General features: G+C 42.3%; 2 protein-coding genes across 2 annotated transcripts; both read left to right on the top strand.

The window, feature by feature from the left end:
* Positions 1-1,100: 1,100 nt before the first annotated feature.
* On the top strand, positions 1,101-8,789 carry LOC131888068 (guanine nucleotide-binding protein subunit alpha-11-like). The gene is made up of 2 exons (XM_059236851.1): positions 1,101-3,405; positions 8,543-8,789. The coding sequence occupies exons 1-2, from the start codon at positions 2,415-2,417 to the stop codon at positions 8,623-8,625; spliced, it is 1,074 nt and encodes a 357-aa protein (XP_059092834.1). The 5' UTR covers positions 1,101-2,414; the 3' UTR covers positions 8,626-8,789.
* Positions 8,790-8,936: 147 nt separating this feature from the next.
* LOC131888069 (uncharacterized) lies at positions 8,937-14,475 on the top strand (the record flags this gene model as incomplete). The annotated part of the gene is given in 5 exon segments (XM_059236852.1): positions 8,937-9,263; positions 11,240-11,330; positions 13,688-13,732; positions 13,823-14,162; positions 14,237-14,475. Coding segments are annotated over 5 exon segments (699 nt in total). The 5' UTR covers positions 8,937-9,093.
* Positions 14,476-23,884: the final 9,409 nt, after the last annotated feature.

Here is a 23,884-nt window from a genome sequence, read left to right as displayed (position 1 = left end):
CCAATTTCTATCTAATCCCATTAATTTGGGGGTCCAAGTTGGGAGACAACTTCAAGGCCTCTTGAGTCCAAACTTTTTTGAAATAATGAAATATATTAAAACGTTTGGTAATTGCTTCAATCTTTTGCAAAATTAGTTTCATGTTGCCTTTTATGTGTTTTTTTTGTTTTTAAACAGGCTTATATCTTTGCGTTCGAGAAATTATTTTCCTGTGTAAATAAATTACTTGGTGCTATCAAATATTTTTAGTGATATTTTTGGCCCTCAAAAATATTTTTTTCGAGCCCTAATCATAGCATTCCATGGGGAATGAAAAGTTCAAGGATCACATCTTAATTGTGCTGAAGCTCTCTTTACGTTGACTCGTCTTGTCTCTTAAGTTTAGAAGCATATTTCTCCAGCACCTGAAATCGATTATAGGCTGTAATCCAGATAAGAAGATCAAATGAATCATGATTCATGGATTTCATGATTTTGACGTTGTTTAAACTTCATTTTCTCGTCACGACCCGCTTTGTCAATTAGAGAAGTACGGACGTTTTACTCGTACTTGCGTGCAAAACTACGTACGTCTTGACGGGTTGATGACTAGGGACTGACTACCTGAATGCACGAGCATGAGTACATGCCTACTTACAGAGAAAAAGCGCTTCAAATGGGGGCCGACTTGACTTTGAAGTCATCGGAGACTCCCTGCTTTGGATGGACTTGACCTCTTGCTAATCAGCTTATCGGGTATTTATGAATGCTGCGATTGTCGGTTAATTCCTATTACTAGATGAATTGCAGGTCCAAGGCAGTTAGAGCTCACATAGACCCACTCATACTACATATACTCATATAGGATATATATGCGCGCTTACATAGGTCTACAAGAAGTAACAAGGCCAATTGGAAAAGATAAGAGGAAGCCGCCAACGCTGCCAATGCTGTAGTCAAGTCTCATTTGAGAGTGTGAAAACGGCTCATAAAATCTAATGCTCTTCAAAATGATGATGATGATGATGATCATGATGATCATGCATGCTGCTGGGATCAGCAGGTCGTTGTGCAGTTAGTCGTTAGTCGAATTTGGCAATTCGGTAAACACAAGTCTGAACAATATCCATCGCCTGCCTGCAAGTATTAAATACTGTACATATATATACCTATGTGTGTATATAAAGTAAACGGCTATATTTACTCATGGCCGGTAATCAGTTCGTCTGTCGATTTCGTTAGTCGCTTAATCGGGAGTCCAGCCTTTAGAAGGCTCAAGTGAGTGCGAGAGTGCCAACCCGGTAGCTGCCGGTGCTACCAGTACTGCTCCTACTACCCCCGATAATAGCCACTTGTGGTAGGAATATGAATGGACTAGAGTGAATGTGCTTATGATGCCTCCCAAGTCACTCTCGAAAAGGAAGCAGATAAGATAAAAGTCCTTTATTTCTGAATAATCGCTCGGCTGACGTGATGCGCTCAAATGAGGTGAGAATTGTACGTTGTGGCGCTTAAAAACCGTTCCCGTTTTCTGAAGGGGTGGCCCTTCATTCTCCGTCAAAGAAATCAAAGAAGATTCCACACCCGAGCTGAGGAAGGTCACTGGACAAGGTCAAAATCAAGCCTGGGGGAAGGCATCCCTGTTCTTCAGGGGACATTCCTTGATTCCATGATGTCAATGGAGAAGAAGAGGAGTACGAGTATGTAAATAAGTCGTCGACGAGGTTCTGAAGGGAGCATTGGGATCCGATGCGACGAACGGACTACCCATCTTTGACACCTTCAGCAGGATTGGCCTGAAACATGTCTCCGACACACCGGCCAATCCAAGTGGGGAGACAACATGTGGATGTGTGTGCGTGTGTGTGTGTGTGTGTGTATGGCTGATCAGTATGATCCATCAGTTTACAGAATAGACTTTGAATGCCCTCATTGATAGCAAGAGATAGGAAGGAGCTTGAGTGATTTCATCCATCTTTGAGGGGGTAACGCACAAGTCTTATTCGACTAACTCGTGACTAATCATAACAGATTGACGATCGCTTTGCCACTCTTCTTCATCTCATCAACGTTCGTTGACAGAGTGAAAGAGTGAATCCAAAGCACCTATCAGTTTCTTTCCTACCTAAGTGCTAACCCATTCACAGGGACAGACTATCTTACTTCTAACTCACTGGATCACGTACCCCACAGTACACCATCGTACCTAGTGTGGGTAGGTAGTCAGTGGGTTTCCCAGACCGACGACCATCCATGTTCAAGCTCAATGCAGACATGAAAGAGAGGCCCATGGGTCGCAATCTGGTTAGCCTCAACGACGCCCCCGTCTGAAAAGTTGACCAAACTGGAACACTCACCTCGAAGTAGTGGAAGTAGTGGAAATAGTAGTGTAAGCCGTGTCCTCGATTTTGCGCTTGGATTGAGTGACTCCGGAAATGTTGTGTTGTGCCTCGGACGAATCTCGAGAACAGCGCCGAATTGATAAGGCCATCAATGAACAGATTCAAAAGGACAAACGTTATGCCCGCAAGGAGATCAAGCTCCTCCTCATGGGCACGGGAGAGTCCGGCAAGTCCACGTTCATCAAGCAGATGCGTATCATCCACGGGAAAGGCTTCACCGTGGAGGATCGCAAGAAATTCAAGGAGCTCGTCGTCCAGAACATCTTCATGGGCATTCAGAGTCTGGCCAATGCCATCATCCCCTTGGGATTGGACGGAGGTTGTCACATGGCCTCTGACCTCAAGGCCAAAATCAAGCGGCTCAATGCGATCGAATACCGCACGGCAACCGAGCTGACCGACGAGTTTGCTCAGATCATCGCCGAGATGTGGCAAGAGCCGATCATCCAGTCGTGCTACAAACGGCGCAATGAGTTCCAGCTGTCCGACTCGGCGGCGTTCTTTCTGAACAGCCTGAGCCGCATTACGGACCCCGGGTACATCCCCACCGAGATGGACGTCCTTCGCGTGCGTGTGCCCACCTCCGGCATCCACGAGTATTGCTTCGAGCTGGAGAACAAGCTCTACTTCCGCATGGTGGATGTGGGTGGTCAGCGCTCCGAGCGGCGCAAGTGGCTCCATTGCTTCGAGAACGTGACCTCGATCATTTTCCTGGTGGCCATTTCCGAGTACGATCAAAAGCTCATGGAATGTGCAGTGGAGAACCGATTGGCCGAGAGCCGCAATCTGTTCTTTAGACTTGTGAGTTTCAAATGGTTCCAGCAGGCATCCATTATTCTGTTTCTGAACAAGACGGACCTCTTGGAGGAGAAGGTCTTGCATTCTGACATTGCCGACTATTTCCCAACTTTCACGGGTCAGCGGAGAAGCGCCGACGATGCCAAGAACTTCATTCGCTCCATGTTCATGGACGATGATGAGATGTCCACCAAAAACATATATACCTACTTTACTTGTGCCACAGGTAAGATTTGACGTATTACACAGTAGAGCGATCTGTCGAAAATTGTCCAAGTTGATTCATTGGGCCAGATAGTTTGCTCATTTTGAATGGTAATTACATATAACATGAATGGTTCAGACCTTACGAGTTTATCTCTTCAGTTGTAAATCCATATTGTTAGGAAGGCACGGTGTTCAAAAAGGCCTCTCAAGTTTCCAGGGAAATTCCCAAACACAGCTTGGCATTTTTTTACCTCAAAAAGTCATAGGGAACAAGTTTGATTTTATTGCTTTATGGAATTCTTGCCCACATGATTTCTCAAACTTACTTAAAGACATTAGGAAAACTAACATTTTCAAAAACCTACTCAATGTAATTTAGGAGCACACCGAGCTAGCTCTTGAATATAAATCATGATATTATTCATTTCACCGTTATTATGGGATTTAGTGGTCCAAATTTTATCGCTTTTTGCTTCAAAATATTTGAAATTGTTTTATACCTTTTCAAGATCTATGAAAATAAACAACAATAATAGAGTTTTAAAATGTCAGGCACTGCATCTAATTCTGGTGCGAAAAATCGTTTAACCCTTAATTTATCAATTGATTACAAAAATATTCCATATGACTAAAACATCAACTTCATTTTTTTTTTGAAAATGCACCTAAAATAGCCATTGCAACCTTTTACGTCATTTTAGGCATTAAGCACTTGGTCTATATTTATACCTAGCTTTCAGTTGATTGGAAAATCTCGCCATGATAGATGAAACGAGGCTTGTTTCTTCGCGATAAGTGAACAAGTATTGACACAACGACCCTAGCAAGTATCAAAATTTCTAATTTGTTTCTTGACTGAAACCCACTTCGACACCTCTTTGGTTGGAATTTTGTCCAAGTTAGTCATAACTAGTCAATAAAACTAAAAGTTCTTTCTTGTCCCCTTTTGGTTCCGCTCCCGTTTGGAACATTCAAATTACGCTTTGGACCGAGAGCTTAGCATTGAGGATTGTTTTTGGCCATTACACTCTGGTCAATGGAACTGATTTGGGGAAGAAATTCGTTTTTGTCATCGGCTTAGTATAGGTATGTGGGGTCAGTGGGGGAACAAATGCCCAATTTCAGTGTATGGTTGTCCTCTTGAGTCTTCACAGACTGTTTTGAAGGTGTTTCAAAACAAGGGCTTCCGAACGAAAAGTCTTTAGTTGGACTATGGATGTGATGGCCGACAACGCAGCCCGTGCGGCACTCATCCCTTCGACTCTAGCACCCACCAATAATGACCATCCCATTTCCACCGACCAATGTTATTCCAATAGCAATTCTGTCTATAAAAGTAGGTTTTTTTTATTTCTGATAGCAGCAAGAATATAGTCGCTCAATCTGACCCATTGAAAACCTTTGAGGACAGGAAGATTGAAGGAACGAAAGAGAAGCGACTGTTTCGTTGTTTTGACTAGCCTGGATTTTTTGGAGGGCTGAAAAGTGTAAACCTTTGCATTCACTATAATTGGCTCTAGAACCTGGTTGAGGAAAAAGCTCATGGATACTTTTGAAGATGTACTGTAATAGGTACCTTGTGCATCTTCTTTAAATACTACATTGTCCAGTCTTCTCGGTTTGTCCCAAAAAAGTAGTAGTTCTCTAATTCTCACATTGCTCCCGTTTTCCATTTTGGCAAAAGTTGAAACTTTTCGTGAAAATGTAACTAGAATTCCACAAAAAATATTTGCATTTCAGCCCAGGTCTCTTTTCCCTAAAACATAACTGAGATAAACCATCTAGAGGAACCAAATTTGTTCTAGAAATTTGCATGGTTTAGGTTATTAATTTTGTGGTCTAAGCTAGGAGACTACTTTGAGGGCTTTTAATTTCAAAGATTTTGAAATAATGAAATACGTTGAAACCTTTGGCAATTGCTTCAAACTTTTGCGAAATTAGTTAAATGTGGTATTTTTATGTGTCTTTTTTGCTTTTTAAAAAGGCTAATACCTTCTAGCGTTTGAGAAATGTGTTTCCTTCAAAAGGAAATTATTTCTGCCTTCTAAGCAACTGCCCAAGGGGCCCTTCAAGAGGGCATTTTAAATTGATCAAGACCTTCGAAGGAACCTCACAACTGGTGTCATTAAAGTAAAATTACTCATTCGAATGTATATCTATATTATTCCATTCATAAGGGGCAATGAAAAGCTCTCGGCAGTGATTGGGAGGGGTTCATTTTGCGCCAGTCTTGTCCATCCATGACGACATTACACCTTCTAGTAAAGGCATGAAATCCGCGAGATGGCAACCTCGTAAAGACTTTGGCTCTAATTTGAAAGCCCAAGTCAAAAGTACGCGTAGCTAGCCCTACGTAATATTACAAATTATAGATTCAGAAATCTGACAAATACTTTCTACGTCTCACAATGAACAAAAAGACTTATCAAGTTTCCACAAACATACCCAAATACATTTAAACACTTTTTGCTCAGAAAATCACAAGGAACAACTTTGGGTGTATTGCTTTATCGAATTCTAGCTCACATAGAAAACTTACAAAACCAAAACATTATGAAACTGAAATTTTCAAAAGCTTAGTACGTGAAAATTGGGAGCGATTTTATTTAGCATTTTCTTTGAAATAATGATACGATTTATGTAACCGCTACTTTCGTACTTTTATGAAATTGAATAGTCAAATTTCATCGTTTTTGGCTCCAAATTGCCCTGGATATATTTTAATTTAAGTTGGCAATTCTTTGTGCAATGCTTCTGCTTTTTTTTCACCAACGCAATTAAAATTTAACAGTGGATAAGATAGTTTTGATGTTTAACGTATCGTAGATTATGTCTTAGCCCACCCTTTTGGTCAATTGAAAATCACTCATTAGAAACTGAGTGGTGAAGACAAGCCTAATCTTCATGCCTGCTATTTGAGTTTCTTGGCAAAAATCCAAAAGTAACAATTTAGGATAACTCTTAATCAAATCTTTTAATTTTTTCTCAAATATTTCGCCTGATTGTATCATTATTGAAAGACTTTGCCGTTTTGGAAGTAAATACTAGTCAAATATTTCACCTCCAAAAATTTGATATTTTCCGAGTCTCTATTTATCACCAACATTATACGTAGGACTGAGCAAATTGTCTTTAACTTTAAATTGGTTTAGCGGATCATTTTCCAAAGTACGTTCAGTTAACCATGTTACCTTCATTCTGTTATCAAATGGAATTTTGCCATCCATTTATCATGTAAAATGATTACATTTTTGTGCTTTGCTTTGACTGTGCTACTTCACACTGTTGGTGAGTCAATTAATTTTTTGGTGCGCAACAAATACATGTTTCGTTAATTTAAACTAGAATGAAAGTAAAATTCCCCCTAACTAAATGTTCGAGAGGATGCCGGGAAGTGGCCAGATCTATGCATGACGACAAAAATCATATCATACCAATTGAGGTGGATGGAAGAACACATAAAAGGCCGAATTGGAAAATCAGAAACAACAAAGCTTGAGGAACGTCACTTGTGTGCAAGCTTCACTCCAGCTCTCATCTCAGTCGGGGAAATGCCTATTTTGTGTTGTGACCCCCTTGTCAAACCTTTTCCTTTTTGTAAGCCAGAGTCAGAAATCAAAAACTGGGGATTATTTTCGAGCTTTCGTTAGGAATAGATAATAATTGATGGTTCAAACAGGGTTGGAATTTTTGATGGAATGAGCTCTTATTTGCTGACGGACAAATCAGTACCGCCAAGTCGTTTTGGTTGTATGACTAGTCAGCTATTACAAGAGTCATGCTTCTTTGCCTTTGATGCAAGCGGAATGCATTTCATTTACTCGCGTTCATAATTCAAATCAGTCGACCAGTCCATTACCCAATCCATTTCCGTATATGAATGGGCAATCCAGTAAACATGACACTAGCTAGGCCCATACATTTACAATAAGAAAAGCATATCCTACATATTAGCCTGATGGAACAAGCCTTCTAACTCTCTAATTGTTATTCAGACAATGACCGATTTCTTTGACCTTCTTTTTGTCGGTGCAGTCAACACTGTTAGCGAGATCGGAATGGAATGTAAAAGTTAAGGTTTCCAGTTTTGGTTGATTGATGTTTCGGTAAAAATGGTGCCCCATTGGAAACGAACCTACTACAGGGAGCGTCCCTTTGGCACTAAAACAAATAACAGCCCTCGTATATTGTACATTCTTTGTGGAGTCTGTGCTTTATCTTGAAAGAGTGGGATCCAAAAAAACGGCCTACATCGTAGTGAAATGGACATGTTGAACGAGGTAAACAATAAAACGGATTTTTGTCCATACATAATAATGTACCAATGTCGTACAACTTTGCACCAAGAGCACCTAACCTAGCTGTCCAAGCATAACCTGAGGGCATTACCGTACTCTCGCTTTAGTAGAGATTGGCTGGCCATCCGCAATCCCCAACATTGAGGTAGTTGCTCAACGTAACTTCACGTTTGTATTTTGCAATGAGTGTGTCTTGAACAATGGCTCGTTAATGACAAAAAAAGCATCAGTTGGACAAGTTGCATTTTTGATCAGTGACTTTGAGCAACAGGTTACAGATCAAGGAATTAGCAACCCCAATTATAAATCAGTTACCCAACCTGAAACCGCGCGTCTCTTGGCCAAACGTGCTTGTGTGTCGGTGACAGAAAGTCGATTGCATAATTCATCAATATGGTCTCGTCCAGCCACTCATAGTTTATGACTTTGGTGACTACTACGTACATTTTGATCCCGTATCGGCCGCAAAGCTATAATGAAAACGGGTGACAATTTCCTTCTACCCAATTGAACCTCTCTCAATACCATCTGACTTGTTTTCCATGATTAGCAAAGTGTTCACAGGCCAATTGTGGTTTGTCCTGGTCCCGTGACCAAACCGGCTTGCTCCATGAAAAGGAAAAGGAAAACGAAACGTTGTTTACAAGTTCAAGGACGGTCATTTTTTCCATTGGAGAACGCGTGCACGAGACTTGTCCAAGTTGTTCCTGCGCTTCAGGGGTCCTTTCCGTGTGACTCAAAGTGGTTAGCTACCCATTCCTGATAGTCAGTCATTCATGCAAACCATTCAACATATGATGTTCATGTACGTATATCACGTGTTACAAGTTGGTCATGAAGTTTCGATTCTTGTTTCAGATACCCAAAATATTCGCCTGGTGTTTGCCGCCGTCAAGGACACGATACTGCAAAATAACCTTGAGGAGTACAACCTCATATAGGAAGGAAAACCTTATGCTCAACTCAAGTGCCCATGCAACAACGCGTCAACAATCATATATCGATCCTTTCATTGTTGTTGATCTAAACATCCTCACAATTGATTCTTGCTGATGAATAAATGTTAGTTTGTGGTTCACGCTACAATAAAAAAAAACACCCTGCACTCGCCTGATCGCCCTTGAGCGGCATCATTCAATAAGGCCATCGTCAAACCTGGTTGATGGTTCTTTTTTGAGGCAGGTCAATTGGGCCAAATACCCTCGGTCACATGACACTTGTTGACGTAAGTTACCGATCGATGAGTGCTCAAAACCCCAATGCGAAATGACGAAGTCACCTCATGTCACGCACGGCCTTGGAAATGTTCCAAGTTTGTTCCACTCACATATGAAACAACAATTATTCGTCGAGTCAAGTGCTCAGCGTAAGATTGTGTGCTTTATCCAGGGTCAATTTCATCCACGGAGATGGCATTGGAACGGTTATATTTTGATTGGCCTTGGGGCTGTCGGCATTTGGTGATGATTGCCGCCTCTTGGGCAGATTGGACCCCGCAGGTGCTCTTTCCCGTTAAGGAGGAAGGCGGCAAGGAAGTGTGGATGGCGGCTTTCGAATTGCCCAGTCCGGGCATTTATAGGTACGAATTCATGTAATAACACGCTTTTATCAGGAGATTGGATTAGCTTGCCATTGCAAATGCGACTGAAGGGTCAGGACGGTCCTTCCCAAGATTTCTGGAGACATTTAGGACTTCTATTTATTGATTTCTTTTTCATTTTCAAAGAATTGGCTCTTAGATAGAAAAGCTAAATAAGAAAAAGAAAAAAAGGAAAGATCCCGACTGAAGATGGATAGTGAGACAGTTGATGTTGCTCGTCCAACAAACTCCTAATGTCTTTTTCATTAGGCGGATGCTGCGCCCTCTGCCTCAGCTGATAAGCAAATGATGCAGAAACGAGAGAATAAGATCTAAGGTGACACACTGTATCAAGGTATTTTTGGATGAACATCCATAGATTCTTGAAGCAGTCTGATACAATTATTCAGTTTATTAGCTCTTCCATAAGATTCTTCAAATCTGGCAAGAGTAAATTACGATTTTATATAAAAACTATATAGCGGAGTTCTACAGTATGATTGATGACACAGCAATATTTTTTCCCAATCAAATTCTAGAGCAAAAATAATAGTTTTACGAGTCATTGGTGCCTGGTCTTGGAAGCAATATCTTGGATAAATTAGCTTCTCTCATGAAAGAACAATTCTTTCAGCAACAATGTAGTGCCTTATACTAGAAGAGGCCATAAATAACGGATGAAAGCTTGGATGCTTGGTTAATGCAAGAAACTCGTTCATTCATAGTCATGGATAACCTAAACTATTGATTAATCATTCAAATTATGTAGTTTGAGGTCCATTTTCATTAATGCATATGGAGCACGGTTTTTAGAACTCCTTGAAGAATTGTATATCTAGCCTCAAAAAGGCAAACAAGAAAATAACTTTCTAATCTTTTTTTNAAGGCAAACAAGAAAATAACTTTCTAATCTTTTTTTCCAATTGTGTCATTACTCTTTTATACACATTATGTCCGTGATTGGCTCTCAACAATAAACAATAATCATTTACTCTTTTATACACATTATGTCCGTGATTGGCTCTCAACAATAAACAATAATCATTTTTCTATCCTATTTGAGTGAATTCACATCAACATTGAGAAATTTTGCCATTATATTTTACGCAACCCAATACAACACAAGAAAATAATATTTAGTTCCGAATGTCGTCACTTCACGCTGACAAACGAGGTTGCGTGATTCCAAGGGGAGGAAACTTTGATCCGTGTGGACCCAATTTTATAGCTTGCCACGGTGTTCAAAAAGCCTTATCAAGTCTAAAACCATATCTAAAACCCTCAAAAAGCAGATTTTTGAAAATTCATTTTTAAAGGGTCCAAGGTACATTTAGTTGAGTGGTCACTGAAAATTTCACAAATATCAATGAAGCCTTAAAGAAGCTATTTTCAATCAGTTTCAACAAAGTCTTNTTAAAGAAGCTATTTTCAATCAGTTTCAACAAAGTCTTCAAGAAACGACAAAATCTATAACATTGTCTGTTGTATGTACCGTCTTCAGAATTCAAGTGAATGCATAACTAAGTGTACACATGATGATTGTAAAACACATTTTCAAAGATTACACTTTTAGTGTGTTTTAAGTGACATTATACAGCATTTTTAGCTATTGTGAGACTATGTAAGAAGAGGAAAAATATTCTTTTGTATTTGTGATATTGAAAATCGATATTAATTCTTTCGGAAATTGAATTCCATGTAACTAAGAAGCGATGAAACAGATGATATCATAATTTATTTTCAAGAGCTAACTAAATGTGCTCCCAACTTACATTGAGTAGGTTTTTGAAAATCTTAGTTTTTATAATGTTTTTAGGTATGTAAGTTTTTTTATGTGGGCTAAAATTTCATAAACCAATAAAATCAAAATTGTTCCCCATAATTTTCTGAGGGAGAAAAATGGCAAGATGTGCTTGGGAATTTCCATCAAAACTTTAAAGGGTATTTTTACCACTGTGTTGCCTTTGCTTTTGCAGATACAAATTCATCGTGGATGGGGTTTGGGTGCATGACCAATCCATGCCAGCCGAGCAAAATGCAGACGGTGAATGGGAAAACGTGGTTAAGGTGAGGGGGGCGTTTCTCTTCCTTTCCTTAAATGGAAGTGTGCACAATCTGGTTTTCCAACTAGGGGTGGATTCTGATTAGTTATCGTGGTAGTCTCATTAGAATAAAGTCATTGATTCAACTGGGTTTGGCTGCTCAGCAGGTATTATTCCCAAACGGCCCCTAGGTCTAATATGGAAATGCAGACCACGCTCATCTGTTATCTGTTCAATACTCTCACAACCTTCAGAGAGGCCGTCATGATGGCCAAACATTCGGATTCAATTGAGAATAAAGTTACACATTTTTGTGCGGTTTGACTGTAACTACCTTTACTTGCCGAAGCTCGTGCTTTTTCTCTTTCTATTAGTTTCTAGCTAGTGCTTAGGAATGCTTTTCCATCACGTCATCTCATGTTTGATAAATCATTTGGCCAATAATTAATTAATTTGAGTCTGCCTCCTTCTTAAAGGAAGACTGTTACACCATAGTCTGTCTAACTCGTCAGAGACTTGTCCAACGAACTGGCTCGATCCCGTGTGCTAAGCACAATGGATATCTCTTCTAAGGCTCAGAGTGTGGTCGACAGGGTCTCTGATTAGTGATCGGTCCAATTATCATCATCATCATTTTCATTTTGAACACAACTCGATGAACTTGGCGGGTTTGGATGGGTTAGCATCCTCCGATTAGTAATGAGACTAAAATAGAGATGAGCCACCCCAGCTCGCCATGGTGTGTTTAGAATTGAGAGATCGGTCATTCAATCTGGGTTAACTACCATTTTTTTGAGTTCCAAATAGATCTCGAAGCTTCGATTGTTCAATAAACGAGAAGAAATCCCAGATTCAACAACTTGGTTGAGTTTAGCTTGACAGGTCTCCAAAGTTTCCAGTGGAGCACGTATGGCCAAAAGTGCACACGAGCTCAGATAAGCTTACCCACTCGAGCTACTAGATTGAGTGTTGGCTATTATCTTGTGCTCTACCTACCTACATACATCTGCCTGCATTCGAACTTGAACGTACGTAGTTCGAAAAAGCAACCAGGATAATGCAAAAATGAGCTTATGACGAGTCGAAAGTCTCAAAAGGCTCGGTGGGTGGATGGAGGTAGACGGAGAAATGACGGATGTTGCTTTCGTCTCCTGGAGTTATGTCAGACGCAGAGCAAAAAAAGCCTCGTTCCATTTTGTTAGTTCAGGCCATCTTCATCAGCCATCACGAGATGAGCAGGAGGTCTGAGACTGACTCACATGGGCGTGAGTTTTTTCTTCTTTTTTTCCCCTTTGCTTTTGACCAAGGAGAACACTTTGCTTGTTCTCTGGGCAAAAAAGAGCAATACGATACGAAGGCTCGCCATCTCCCTTGATAGGGTAGACGTGTCACATCCTGAACAGTAGTTAAAGCCAGGAAAAGGCTCTTAGCAAGGCCAAATGCAGTAACTCCAAAAGTAGTCTTCCAAAATTCTTGTCATCGTTTGATTAATAATGTCAAAATCCTGAAATAGGATGCATATTGTAAATCATAAATGCTGCCTGAAAACCCAATTGTGTTTTGTCCAATTAGATTGACTCGAAGCTCAGCAACGTTGCCAAATAATGTCTGAGTCAAGCGAAAATGCGTTTCCAAGTGTACCACCTTCTGTCCCTGAATTCAGACCCAAAAACGTCTGGGGTAAAATCCAAATAGATTTTGAATAGACTTTGAATAGACTTTGACCTGACGAGAACTGGAATTATTATCAGTTATAAATTTCATGTTCGTCTAGTTTGTCATGCACAATCTTTTCGGAATCTATATTCGAAGTTAAGACTTAAAACACCTCAACCAATTGCAATGTAGTCTAGAGGTCTAAAGCAAGCCTTACTCGAAACTGGCAAGGTCGATTAACATGAGTATGATCTAGAAAAAAGCGATCTCTTTCTTCCGCGTTCTGTCGCTAAGAACGATTTGAGAAATATCCTTGGTGAAAGCTGTTTCTCGAATAAGTCTTGATCCTTAATCCTACTACCGTAGTCCCACTGAAGTAAATTCGTGTTGAAACCACCCATTAGGTATTTCTCGTCTCATCATCAGACTTGTCCACAAAAGCACACACAAACCCGTCCCTTCCCCGACAGTTCCATTTCCATTCACTTGACCACCATATCTAGACAAACACCTTGTGTAACAAAGAACACTGTAAAAATCTGGACCGGGAAAATCGAAAGGAGTAGTCAGAACCGTGAGTGAGTAAGGGTTCGCTTTTGATCCTATTTTTCTGGCGAGAGTCAACAAGGCTGAATTTTTGAAACGACAACGGCGACTTCTTTGGCCTCTTGCCCACATTCTTGGGTTGTACGACACATTTCCCGTCATTCTTCTTTCTGACTTCAGGTAGGCATTATCGAAGAAGACCCCAAGAATACAATGGATTTGCCGGTAAGGAGCTTAAGCCAAGATCAATTACTTGAAAAGTGGTATTAGCTCAACATTTTGGCCTTGGGATTGGGTGGGCCTTTAATATCACAGGCAGGAATATGTTCTTCCATGATCGCTCATTATGTCACTTTGACATTGGACGTGCCTGAGCCGGATGCGGCTGGCCATGAGTTCGTCGATGCTCCGGTGGCTTCATCCGCGGCTCCACCCCATTCGTTGGTGGCTCCTTGGATGCACGGAGCCATGCCAGATTGGTTGAGAGACACTTGCAAGGACGTGAACAAGCTGAGCTCAGTAGTCAATTGGGGCTATAAGGCACCCCTTCAGTCCTCCAAGACGTATCAAGTTGTAATGATCCGTCATGGTGAGTCCGAATGGAACAAGGAGAACCGCTTTTGCGGCTGGTTCGACGCTGGACTCTCGGCTAAAGGTATAGCTAACCAAAAAATGTACTACATTGTGGCTGATCGATTGTCTACCTTCCCTTTGTGTCATTATGTTAAGGTGTGGAAGAGGCCAAAGCCGGTGGGAAGGCGCTCAAAGATGCGGGATATTAATTTGACGTGGCTCATACGTCGGTGCTTCAACGAGCCCAAAAGACCTTGTCCACCGTGTTAGAACAATTGGGACAGAATGAGCTTCGCGTGGAAAAAACCTGGCGATTGAATGAACGCCATTATGGTGGACTCACAGGACTCAACAAAGCCGAAACGGCGGAAATCCACGGCGAGGACCAAGTCCAGGTGAGTTGAGTGAAGGGGTTAGTGGCTTCAAATATACCCGATGATCATTGGGCCTTGAGGCAAGTTTTTTGGGTCTGTGTTCTGAGTGTGTTGTCTGCAACTGCCACAAGCAATGGTAGAAGCAAAAGCAAATGGTTCTCTGTTGTTCGAAAAGAGAGCCCAACTGAACCAAGTGTGGAGATATTGTTAAAAGGCCTTACAAATGTTGCAATCTTTGACCACGTCTTATCCGTCATGAATAAGGTGCGCCAATAGTTATCGAACACACACGTGATATCCAACCTTCTACTTATTCAAATGCATTTATGATTTTGTTGATTAATATATTTGTTGTGTTAGAAAACCACTTTTAGATGCACATCCACAACACTGCATCATACCAATTCGTTAGCGGATCAGATCTAGGAAATTATCTAGGAAAAATCGGATAAGAAAAGGACATAAATCGTTTTCCACGACAAACCCTTGATGGAATTGTAATCAAGATTGTAATTTCGTTCTGGCTTGCGATTTGATTGGAATCGAATTGTGAATAAGCAGTTTTCAGCTGCAAGTAGTTTTGATTATCATTATTATCATCAAGAATATGCCTAATGGCTTTTTTGTGTTACAACTAGTTCCTGTAGATTGTGTCGGAAGGGTTATATGGCTTTACAATGTGATAGGTGAGGAGATGAGGAGGTGAGAAGCCAGAAATAAAAAAATAAAAATAAAAACCAGTGGATGGGATCGACCAGGACCAGGGAGTCTAAACTGGCGATGTTTTTATGAGGTGAATATTTTCATTTTAGCAGATGTAATTGAGAATTTTCAAATACAGCTTAAAGTGTTCGTCAACTATTGATAGCAATTTTGTACGGTTTACTTAGACTTGTCAAAAGTGAGTTGCTCCACCTCCTTAGTGCCAAGCGAGCGCCTAGAAACTTTTCCTGGTGTTGTCAATAATTGTTAGCTCTGTTCGGGGGAAAATTCATAACAATGGCGAGAAAGAGTGATAATTGAAAGGCAATTTCATTCTTGGAGGTCGAATTTTCGTCGACGGACAGGTTGACATGTTGGCTAGGACATTTGGACTCTTATCACTTCAGAACTTACTGCATCCATCAAGGAGAGCAGGGCGATATTCCAAGGAACTTTTTGATCAATAAGCGCTCCTCATTCATGTCTTGTGTACAGCCGGTAACTGACGCGAATAGTGGCTAAATCAAGTAACAAAGAATCAGACATGCTAGTGATACTCACTAGAAATTTAAACACATTCGAACAAATGGTGAAAGCCTGACAACGTTTTCAATGATTTTTTTGGGAACGCGCCAAATTGGATTCCCAGCCCTATATTTGACCTGACCTCATGCACAGGAATAGTAAGTATAACGGAAAACCTAAAACGCATTGGCATAAACCTTCAAGCAAGAAACTAGAAAAGCCTTGGTCTCACTGGTCAAGCCGGGCTAATTCACTCGTCAAAGACATCCAAAATCATAGAGAAGAGCCTTGTTTTATTTCCTAGCTTCCTCGAACAATTCCTTTAAGCTTGAAGAATTCCATTTAGCTCGTGTTTCCTTTTTTGAATAAAGTTGCTAGCTACAGAAGTATATTTTGAGCATAATGGCGAATGGCCCTGGACATCAAGAGAAATAAGACTCGGGTGAATATTGATCTATGTGAGATAAACTAATACCAAGTTCTGAAATTCTTATGGAGAGGGTGGTTGCAGTCATCAAAGTAGTATCAGTTTCTACAAGACGAAAAAGAGCGAATATACGAGTATATACTCGTCATCCTGGATATCTAAATTCAATTGCCATGCGTTTGAAGCGGTTAAATAGGCGAACATGAGGCTGCAACACTTGGAAATGGTTTGCAGGAGTGACCTTTTTTATAACAGGGCACGAGACAGCAGTAGCCTCTATGAAAGAATAAACGTGGAAGAAGGATCAAGGGAAGGCCAAAATCAACTTATTTTGCCAGGTTTCTTTGTGTGTGTGTGGGTGGGGTTAAAGCTTGGAAAGACCTCCACTTAGATTGCGACCTTCATGAACGGGGGCATTTTCCTATCTTGGGCAAGGGCTTAAGCACTTGATAAAAGTATTCTGTCATGAATGAGTTTACTTTAGCGGATCGAGTGTCTCCCTGTATATGAGGTTGTTCCAGTACCATTTTAAAAAATGCATGTGTTATATTGGAAACGAGGTAGGGGCTCATTAGTAGTATAAACATGTTTACAAATGCCGGGCAGTACATTGCGTAAGGTAGGGACTAAAAGATACAAAATTTGTATGATCCGTTCAAGATAATTTCCAATGTCCAGTGTTAACCTTCGGCATAACTTGGCATGTGTTACTTGGTTTGCCATAGGCACTGAAATTGATCCCTGTATTCAGACAGAGGCCATGCATATTTCTTCAGGAAAAATTGGAGATATCTTTCACATCTTTGCTCTATCCTGAATAGTCAAAGACGTTTAAGTCTATCCCTATAACTTAATTGAATGCGGGTAAACGGGCATTCTACCTTTTCTAATCTTTGCGGGCTAGTATTGTAGACTGGAGTCCAAATCAGTAAGGCATACTTTGGATACAGCTGAACAATAGATTTGTAGAAGGATAGCATGGTTCGGTCTATCCAAATATGATTCCATGCAAACAATGATGATCAATGATCAGCAATGATCAAAATGACAATGATCAAATCATGATTTGAAACTGAAATGGACTTAAAAACTTTTTACTCTAGTACCCCAGTAAAGATAGAACCAATTATTCGGGGATTTGAAATGAGATACAACAAACATATATGAAATGACCAATAAACGCCGCTTTTCACCAAAATCACCATTTGTAACTGGTCCGACGTTCTCGTGGACTGTATAATGTAAGATAACCTTTTGGGAACTGAGTGGCTACTCAGACTGGCGATGAACTTTTCTCTCTCTTAGGTATCACGACTTTTCATATTCACTCTTTTTCCTCCCTTATTAACCCGTTATTTTTCTTGTCCCTTTTATGAGCAAGTCGGGTGCCCACTCCTTTTACGTGCGAGATTCGCCCTTCCAATCTACCCCCACTTGCTCGTCCCACCCCTTCGATGGGTTCAGGGTCTGGGGTTCGTGAATATTAAGAGGACATACCTTTGTGATTGGACGGGTTACCTCTCCGCTTTCGGTCTGGATGGTCACAGCTCGAACCATTCCGTCTGGCCCTGGGGTGGATGTCCTGTATAACTCCCACTCGCCATGCTGAGCGCGGTTCTAATGTTCCAATAAGCAGGATTTCGTCCCCTACCTTGATATTTTCTGTCAGGACACTCCACTTCTTCCTGGATTTGGAAGATATTTTACAATCCATTTGTCCCACACCTTGTCCACGATAGCTAGCTTGAGCATATCCGAAATGATCCCTGGTGTTCAAACTCACATACTCTCCAGGTGGCACACTGGAGTTTGATTGTTGTGGGAGGAAGTGGTTGGGGTGAGATCACGGCAATCCCCCGGATCAGAACTGTCGCATGTAAGGGGACGTGAGTTCAACATACCCATGACTTCGCACGGAATTGTTCTGAGTTCATGATCGCAAAGGTGTCTTCTTTGGGCCTTCTGGTCTCCTTCAAGGATGTTGGTCATGGCCATCTTGACAGACTTAACAAGGGCCTCGTGGACACCACCCCAATGTGGGGCTCTCGGTGGTTGGAGCTTCCACAAGATCCCTTCTGATCCCACGGTTCTATTTTCGGCGATTGCCCCACGTTTGAGCTCAAGCAAGAGATTTTTCGCCCTAATAAATTCGTCCCGTTATCACTGTAGATCTGGTGGGGCTGTCCACGGAGGTTAATGAAATTTCTCAATGCGTTCAGGAAGTCGGGCGTTGACAGAGAAGGGGCCACTTTGATGTGTACGGCCCTGACAGTCATACAAGTGAAGATTGCTCCCTACCTCTTTTCGATTTTGGTGCGAAGCACAAGAACCTGAACAGGTCCAAAGAAATCGACCGAGGTAAAATAGAATGGGGGGTTCCCTGCGGCCAGCCTTTCCTCGGGTAGATCTACCATCTGTTGGGAGGCTGCACAAGCAGTTATCTTTCTACAGTGGGCACACTTCCGGCGCGCCTGTTTAACTTACTGTTGACCTCTGAGCACCCAATATTCTTGTTGTTAGAGACCAAGGCTATGGTTGACACCAGGATGATGATGTTGCCGGTGAGATTCTTCAACAATTATTTTGGTGCTTGGGGCAAAGAATCGCCGGAAACCGTTGATCATATCCGAGCACCTACGGTGGTGTGAAGAGATAAGCATTCTCCGAGTTTCTTTTGTGGTGGGTTTGATCCTAACAGGTTTTGGCCACTTACCCACAGGTTCGGATAGGAACAACTGTCCTTGTATCCAACGAGAGGGCACTCCAGCGGTTTGGTTGGGTCTTGTGGCTAAGTCCGCGGGATTTAGAATGCCTGGGACGTGGCGTCATTCCTGGGGACGAGCAAGAGTTTGGATTTCTCCAACCCAAACGGCCACAAACGGTTTATAGGTTTGAGCTAAGTTGACTATCCATGACCTTACAACTTGGCTATTGGTCCAGAAGAAGATTGAATCGATTTGGAAGTGAAGTGTCTCTTTTAAGTAAGGTGCCAAGCGTGGCTCAAGAACGGCGCCTGTAATTCTAATTTAGAGACAGCCTTGGTTTTTTTAGACGACACTCTTGTCTTTGAACATACTAATCTGACTGCGATGTGTCAATTTCGATCCAGGCTTCTGCCGTAGGCTACAGCGGCAAATGCGTGTTCTGATGCATGGCAAAATAAATTCAGCTCCTTGATAATGTCTTGCATCCGCATAGGCAACAAACAACGTGGAAACCCTGAGGCTCTCAACCCAATCAACTCACCATGCTTTGGTTTCCTCAGACACCGGACCATCCCATTCGAGGCTCTGGAGCACTAGTTCTTTCATTTTTATTTTACCTGAGATCGCGACTGGAGAGATGAGGCCTTGCTGGTCGAATAAGCCTGCAAGCTCACTCAGGAGTCCTCTCCGCGTGAACACCACATTGGACTTGATGTTGACCTTGAATAGTATTGCGTCCTGAAGTGTATTCCATTGAAGTCCCAGAACCTTGTTATCGTCCTGGGGCAATGATGCATTGGACTCAGTTGTCCCACCAATGGTTTGGGCGACTTGTTTGCTATTGGAGATCCACCCCCTCAGCTTGAAATTTCCCTCCAATAACACTCTTGATCTCTGTTGACACTGTAATAACTTGCTTTTGTTTTGGAAGCTGTCGAGATAGTCATCCACATAGAATTGCTCTTTTACCTTCTTCTTGATCGCTTTTGGGGTCTCTGCATCCCCGATTGTTCAATGGAGTGTACTGATTGCTAGGCACGGAGATGGGGAATCCCCAAACACTACACAAGACATTTGATAGGTCAGCAGTGGGTGATCTTTAGATTCTCTCCATAAGAATCTGTGACAGCGAGAGTCCTCTTCCTTCAGGGCAATCCTATAAAACATTGTCACAATATCCGCCGTGATGGCGACCTTATTCTCCCTGAATCTGAGGAGGGCATCTAGATGCTCGCACTGAAGAAGATGGCCGGTCAATAATGTGTCGTTGAGAGATTTCCCGTGAAATCTTGCCGCCGAGTCAATGACTACCCATGCACCTTCACCATTCTTTTTCCAGAACCGGTAGTGCGGAAGGAAGACCTGGTTGGGATGCGAGAGTTCGAGTAGATCATCTATTACCTTGGCATAACCGTTTTTAAGTGTAGAGTGAATGGTGTTGATGTATGCAGGGTGAAACTCAGGGTCCCTTACAAATCTCTTCTCTAGTCCAAAGAAACGTTTCTCAGCCATGACCCGGTCGTTCTTTGGCTTGTGTAGACCCGGCACCCATGGAAGGCCAGCCTCATAGCCCTTGTTATTGGGCAGTTTCTTGATGTTACTTTTGATCATGTCCAAGGCATATTGGTCTTGGAGTGAGAATCAGTTTATTATCCTGGCTTTCAGCCCCATAGGACTCGGTTTCAAAGAATTTTTTGATTGCTTGTTCCATCCTCATTTCGGTGGGTCCTCCCAAGGTTGTGAAGTTGACGAGTCCAACTCCTGCTCTCAGATTCTCGTTGATTCGGCCACGACAAACCCACCCCAACCGCATCCGAGAGGCAAATGAATCGCCAATCGATCCATGTCTTGATTCAAGAGGTTCAATAAGATGGCCATTATCTAATCCAATAAGAATTTCCACTTGCCCCTCATGAGACGATAGTTTCAGATCTTTCAGATGTTTCCAATGATCCTTGATTTGCTTCCACGACGTGCCAGATGAGACCTAGAAACTTGTCGCCACCTAAACTACTCATGTCCAAGGAGACAATCTTGGAAACAAATTCCATGGACCTTGATGCACCATTCATCGTCAGTGGCGTCTCTGACCCCTTGTTACACCCAATCTTCTTGAGTATGGAGTCCGTAACAAACGTCGTGTCCGACCCCTCATTGATTAGTGCCTTAACGATTAGTTAGTCCATAACAGGTTATTGGTATCATACCTAAGATGATGTTCCATCTTATGTTGGAGCTGTTGGCGGATGCCGTTGCCACTGGATTGCGAATACTCATGGATTGGTCACGGGTCTTATAGATGGGTTCGTGGTTGTGTCTTTGGCAACCTTCAACCCCACATCGACCTTTGGATCCGCACATCGAGAGCATGTGACCAGGTCTTAAACGTCCAAAGAAGATATTCTTGGTTAGGACTTGCTCCATTCTTGCCTGAGCGTTCATGGATCTGAAAGAGGGGCAATCAATGATCCTATGGTCATTTTGGCTCTGAGGGCAAGATTGGATCGTGGAGGTGTTGGAATTGCTTCTCCATGGCGTTGATTGGACAACTTCTTTGACCAACAATCCAATACCAGTTCTGTCCGAGAAGTGACGAAGTTTCTTTATGCACGCCAGAAGCCACCTGCTTAACCACATTAATTTCTCCTTATTGGGAATCCGTTCGGCAAATGTATCCCATGGAAAAGGTATCTTGATCCAGCTTCCTTTCAATTGTACATATGAGGTGGGCCCAAAGCGAATCTCCACTTCCAAGCATTTCACTGACCGCGGGTAAATGTCCTTGAAGAGAGAACGCGTACCTGAACAGACTACCAGGGTCTCTGGNATTCTTGCCTGAGCGTTCATGGATCTGAAAGAGGGGCAATCAATGATCCTATGGTCATTTTGGTTCCGAGGGCAAGATTGGATCGTGGAGGTGTTGGAATTGCTTCTCCATGGCGTTGATTGGACAACTTCTTTGACCGACAATCCAATACCAGTTTTGTTCGAGAAGTGACGAAGTTTCTTTACGCACGCCAGAAGCCACCTGCTTAACCACATTAATTTGTCCTTATTGGGAATCCGTTCGGCAAATGTATCCCATGGAATAGGTATCTTGATCCAGCTTCCTTTCAATTGTACGTATGAGGTGGGCCCAAAGCAAATCTCCACTTCCAAGCATTTCACTGACCGCGGGTAAATGTCCTTGAAGAGAGAACGCGTACCTGAACAGAATACCAGGGTCTCTGGCTTTTACTTTTGGAAGGATCTCAATCTCCTTTTGGTGGGCTTCGACCACCAAGAAAGGATCTCCATAAACTTCCCCTAACACTGGGAGGGACTCTAGATATTGTTCTTTGGCACTACCATAGCCGGAGATTAACAGTTGGGCCTCATCCTCAAGTGAGGTCTTAAGCAGACCCATCTTCTCGACTGGTGACCTAATGGTTACATGCACCAATGCTTGAAAGGCATTGGACCATTCTTCAAACTTCGTAATGTCACCCCTAAATTTGGGCATTCTTAATTCAATTGTAAATTGGGCGCCTGAGTTTGAAGATGTAGTTGGAAGGGAGGCTGATACCATCCACGACGGTCTTATAGTTGGGGCCAAACCTCTCCCTGAACCCCCCGGGGGTTCATCATTATCGGCGTGGGGGTTAGTTGAACAGTGCGGGCCCAACTCCAATGCCCATTCCCCAACGTGTGGCCCGACTTCTCTTGCCTCATCTAGACTTGGATCGGATCATAGGGGGTGTCCTCCTTTTCCGCCGCTCGGAAGATCCTTAAGTTCTCTTGGTCTGGTCCAAAGGCCGTTGACTCCTCGTTTTCACGGCGTTCCAGGTGATCCATCACTTCAGCTTTGACCTCCATCACCCTCTTCTTCTGTTCATGGAGATATTCTTCCACGCGCACACTCTCGTCTTCATCAATGTTTGTCCTCAGGTGGGCTTTCGGTGATGGCCTTGAGTTGATCAACCAGCTTTTTGATCTCAACAACTTTCATTCCTGCAATGTCCTTGATCTCATCCTCGTCGCTAGGAGGTATCCGATGAGATCGTTCACTGACCTGTAGATGGCCCGCTTCTTGTTGGCCATCTCTCGACGCACACGGACAGCCTCGTCTTGACCGTTCAAGGGGGGCGTGGATCCTGGCTCGTCGTGGCCGGCGGCTGCAAGTCGTCCGTCACCTCCATAGGTGATATGGATAACTGCGACCACCTTGATTGCTCCTTCTTCCGTCATTCCAAATCCGTGGGTCACTGTGATCCGGCTTGAAAGACCAGCAAAGGGTCTGACGTTCTCGTGGACTAGATAATGTAAGATAACCTTCTGGGGAACTGAGTGGCTACTAAGACTGGCGATGAACACACCTGTATATTCTTGATATATTTGTATTTTTTCTCTCTCTCTCTTAGGTAACACGACTTTCCATATTCACTCTTTTCCCCCCCTTATTAACCCGTTATTTTTCTTGTCCCTTTTTGAGCAAGTCAGGGTGCCCAATCCTCCATTTACGGGCGGGATTCGCCCTTCCGGGCACCACTTTAGTGTTATCAAGAACTTTGAACTCTCATTAAATCATTAGTTTCGTAACATATGTTTTTCTATTTTTTATCGGATTCGGATGCTTTTATCATCGGAGAATGTTGTATCAGAAGCTTTTGTTTGGAACTCTTTACCTGGGAAGTTTCTGTTTCTACCCGCGCTCGGATGATTCATAACATTGAACAAGGTTATAAAGTCGTAATGTATGAATTGAAACCAAATCTTACGTATCTGTGAATTGCTTATGCGCGGAAAAGTGAAATCGCATTTCTTTACTCATAGTGCAACGATCCGCGACATTTTCCAGCGCGTAATATTTTTGCGCCTTAACTACCCTCCAGAGTACACTTTGGGAACACAAAAATCGTTTTGAGCTTTCGTGCACTAAGGATGTCTCAAACTTTACCTTACCCTTATTGAGACAAACGTACAAATATGTTCATGTTTGTTTCTATTTCACTCAAGTGTTACACAGCGGTCCTTGCGCTGGATTCTTTGTGCATGTGACGTAACTCAACTCTAAACTTGCAGGTGGCTTGCC

The sequence above is a fragment of the Tigriopus californicus genome, chromosome 10, assembly GCF_007210705.1.
Source record: "Tigriopus californicus strain San Diego chromosome 10, Tcal_SD_v2.1, whole genome shotgun sequence".
NCBI classification, from domain to species: domain Eukaryota; kingdom Metazoa; phylum Arthropoda; class Copepoda; order Harpacticoida; family Harpacticidae; genus Tigriopus; species Tigriopus californicus.
This window is presented reverse-complemented; position numbering and strand designations above follow the sequence as displayed.

Coding starts and splice junctions, on each gene's coding strand:
- LOC131888068 (XM_059236851.1), top strand. CDS start 2,415: ATGTTGTGTTGTGCCTCGGACGAATCTCGAGAACAGCGCCGAATTGAT. Junction 3,406..8,542: donor CTACTTTACTTGTGCCACAG/GTAAGATTTGAC, acceptor TTCTTGTTTCAG/ATACCCAAAATATTCGCCTG.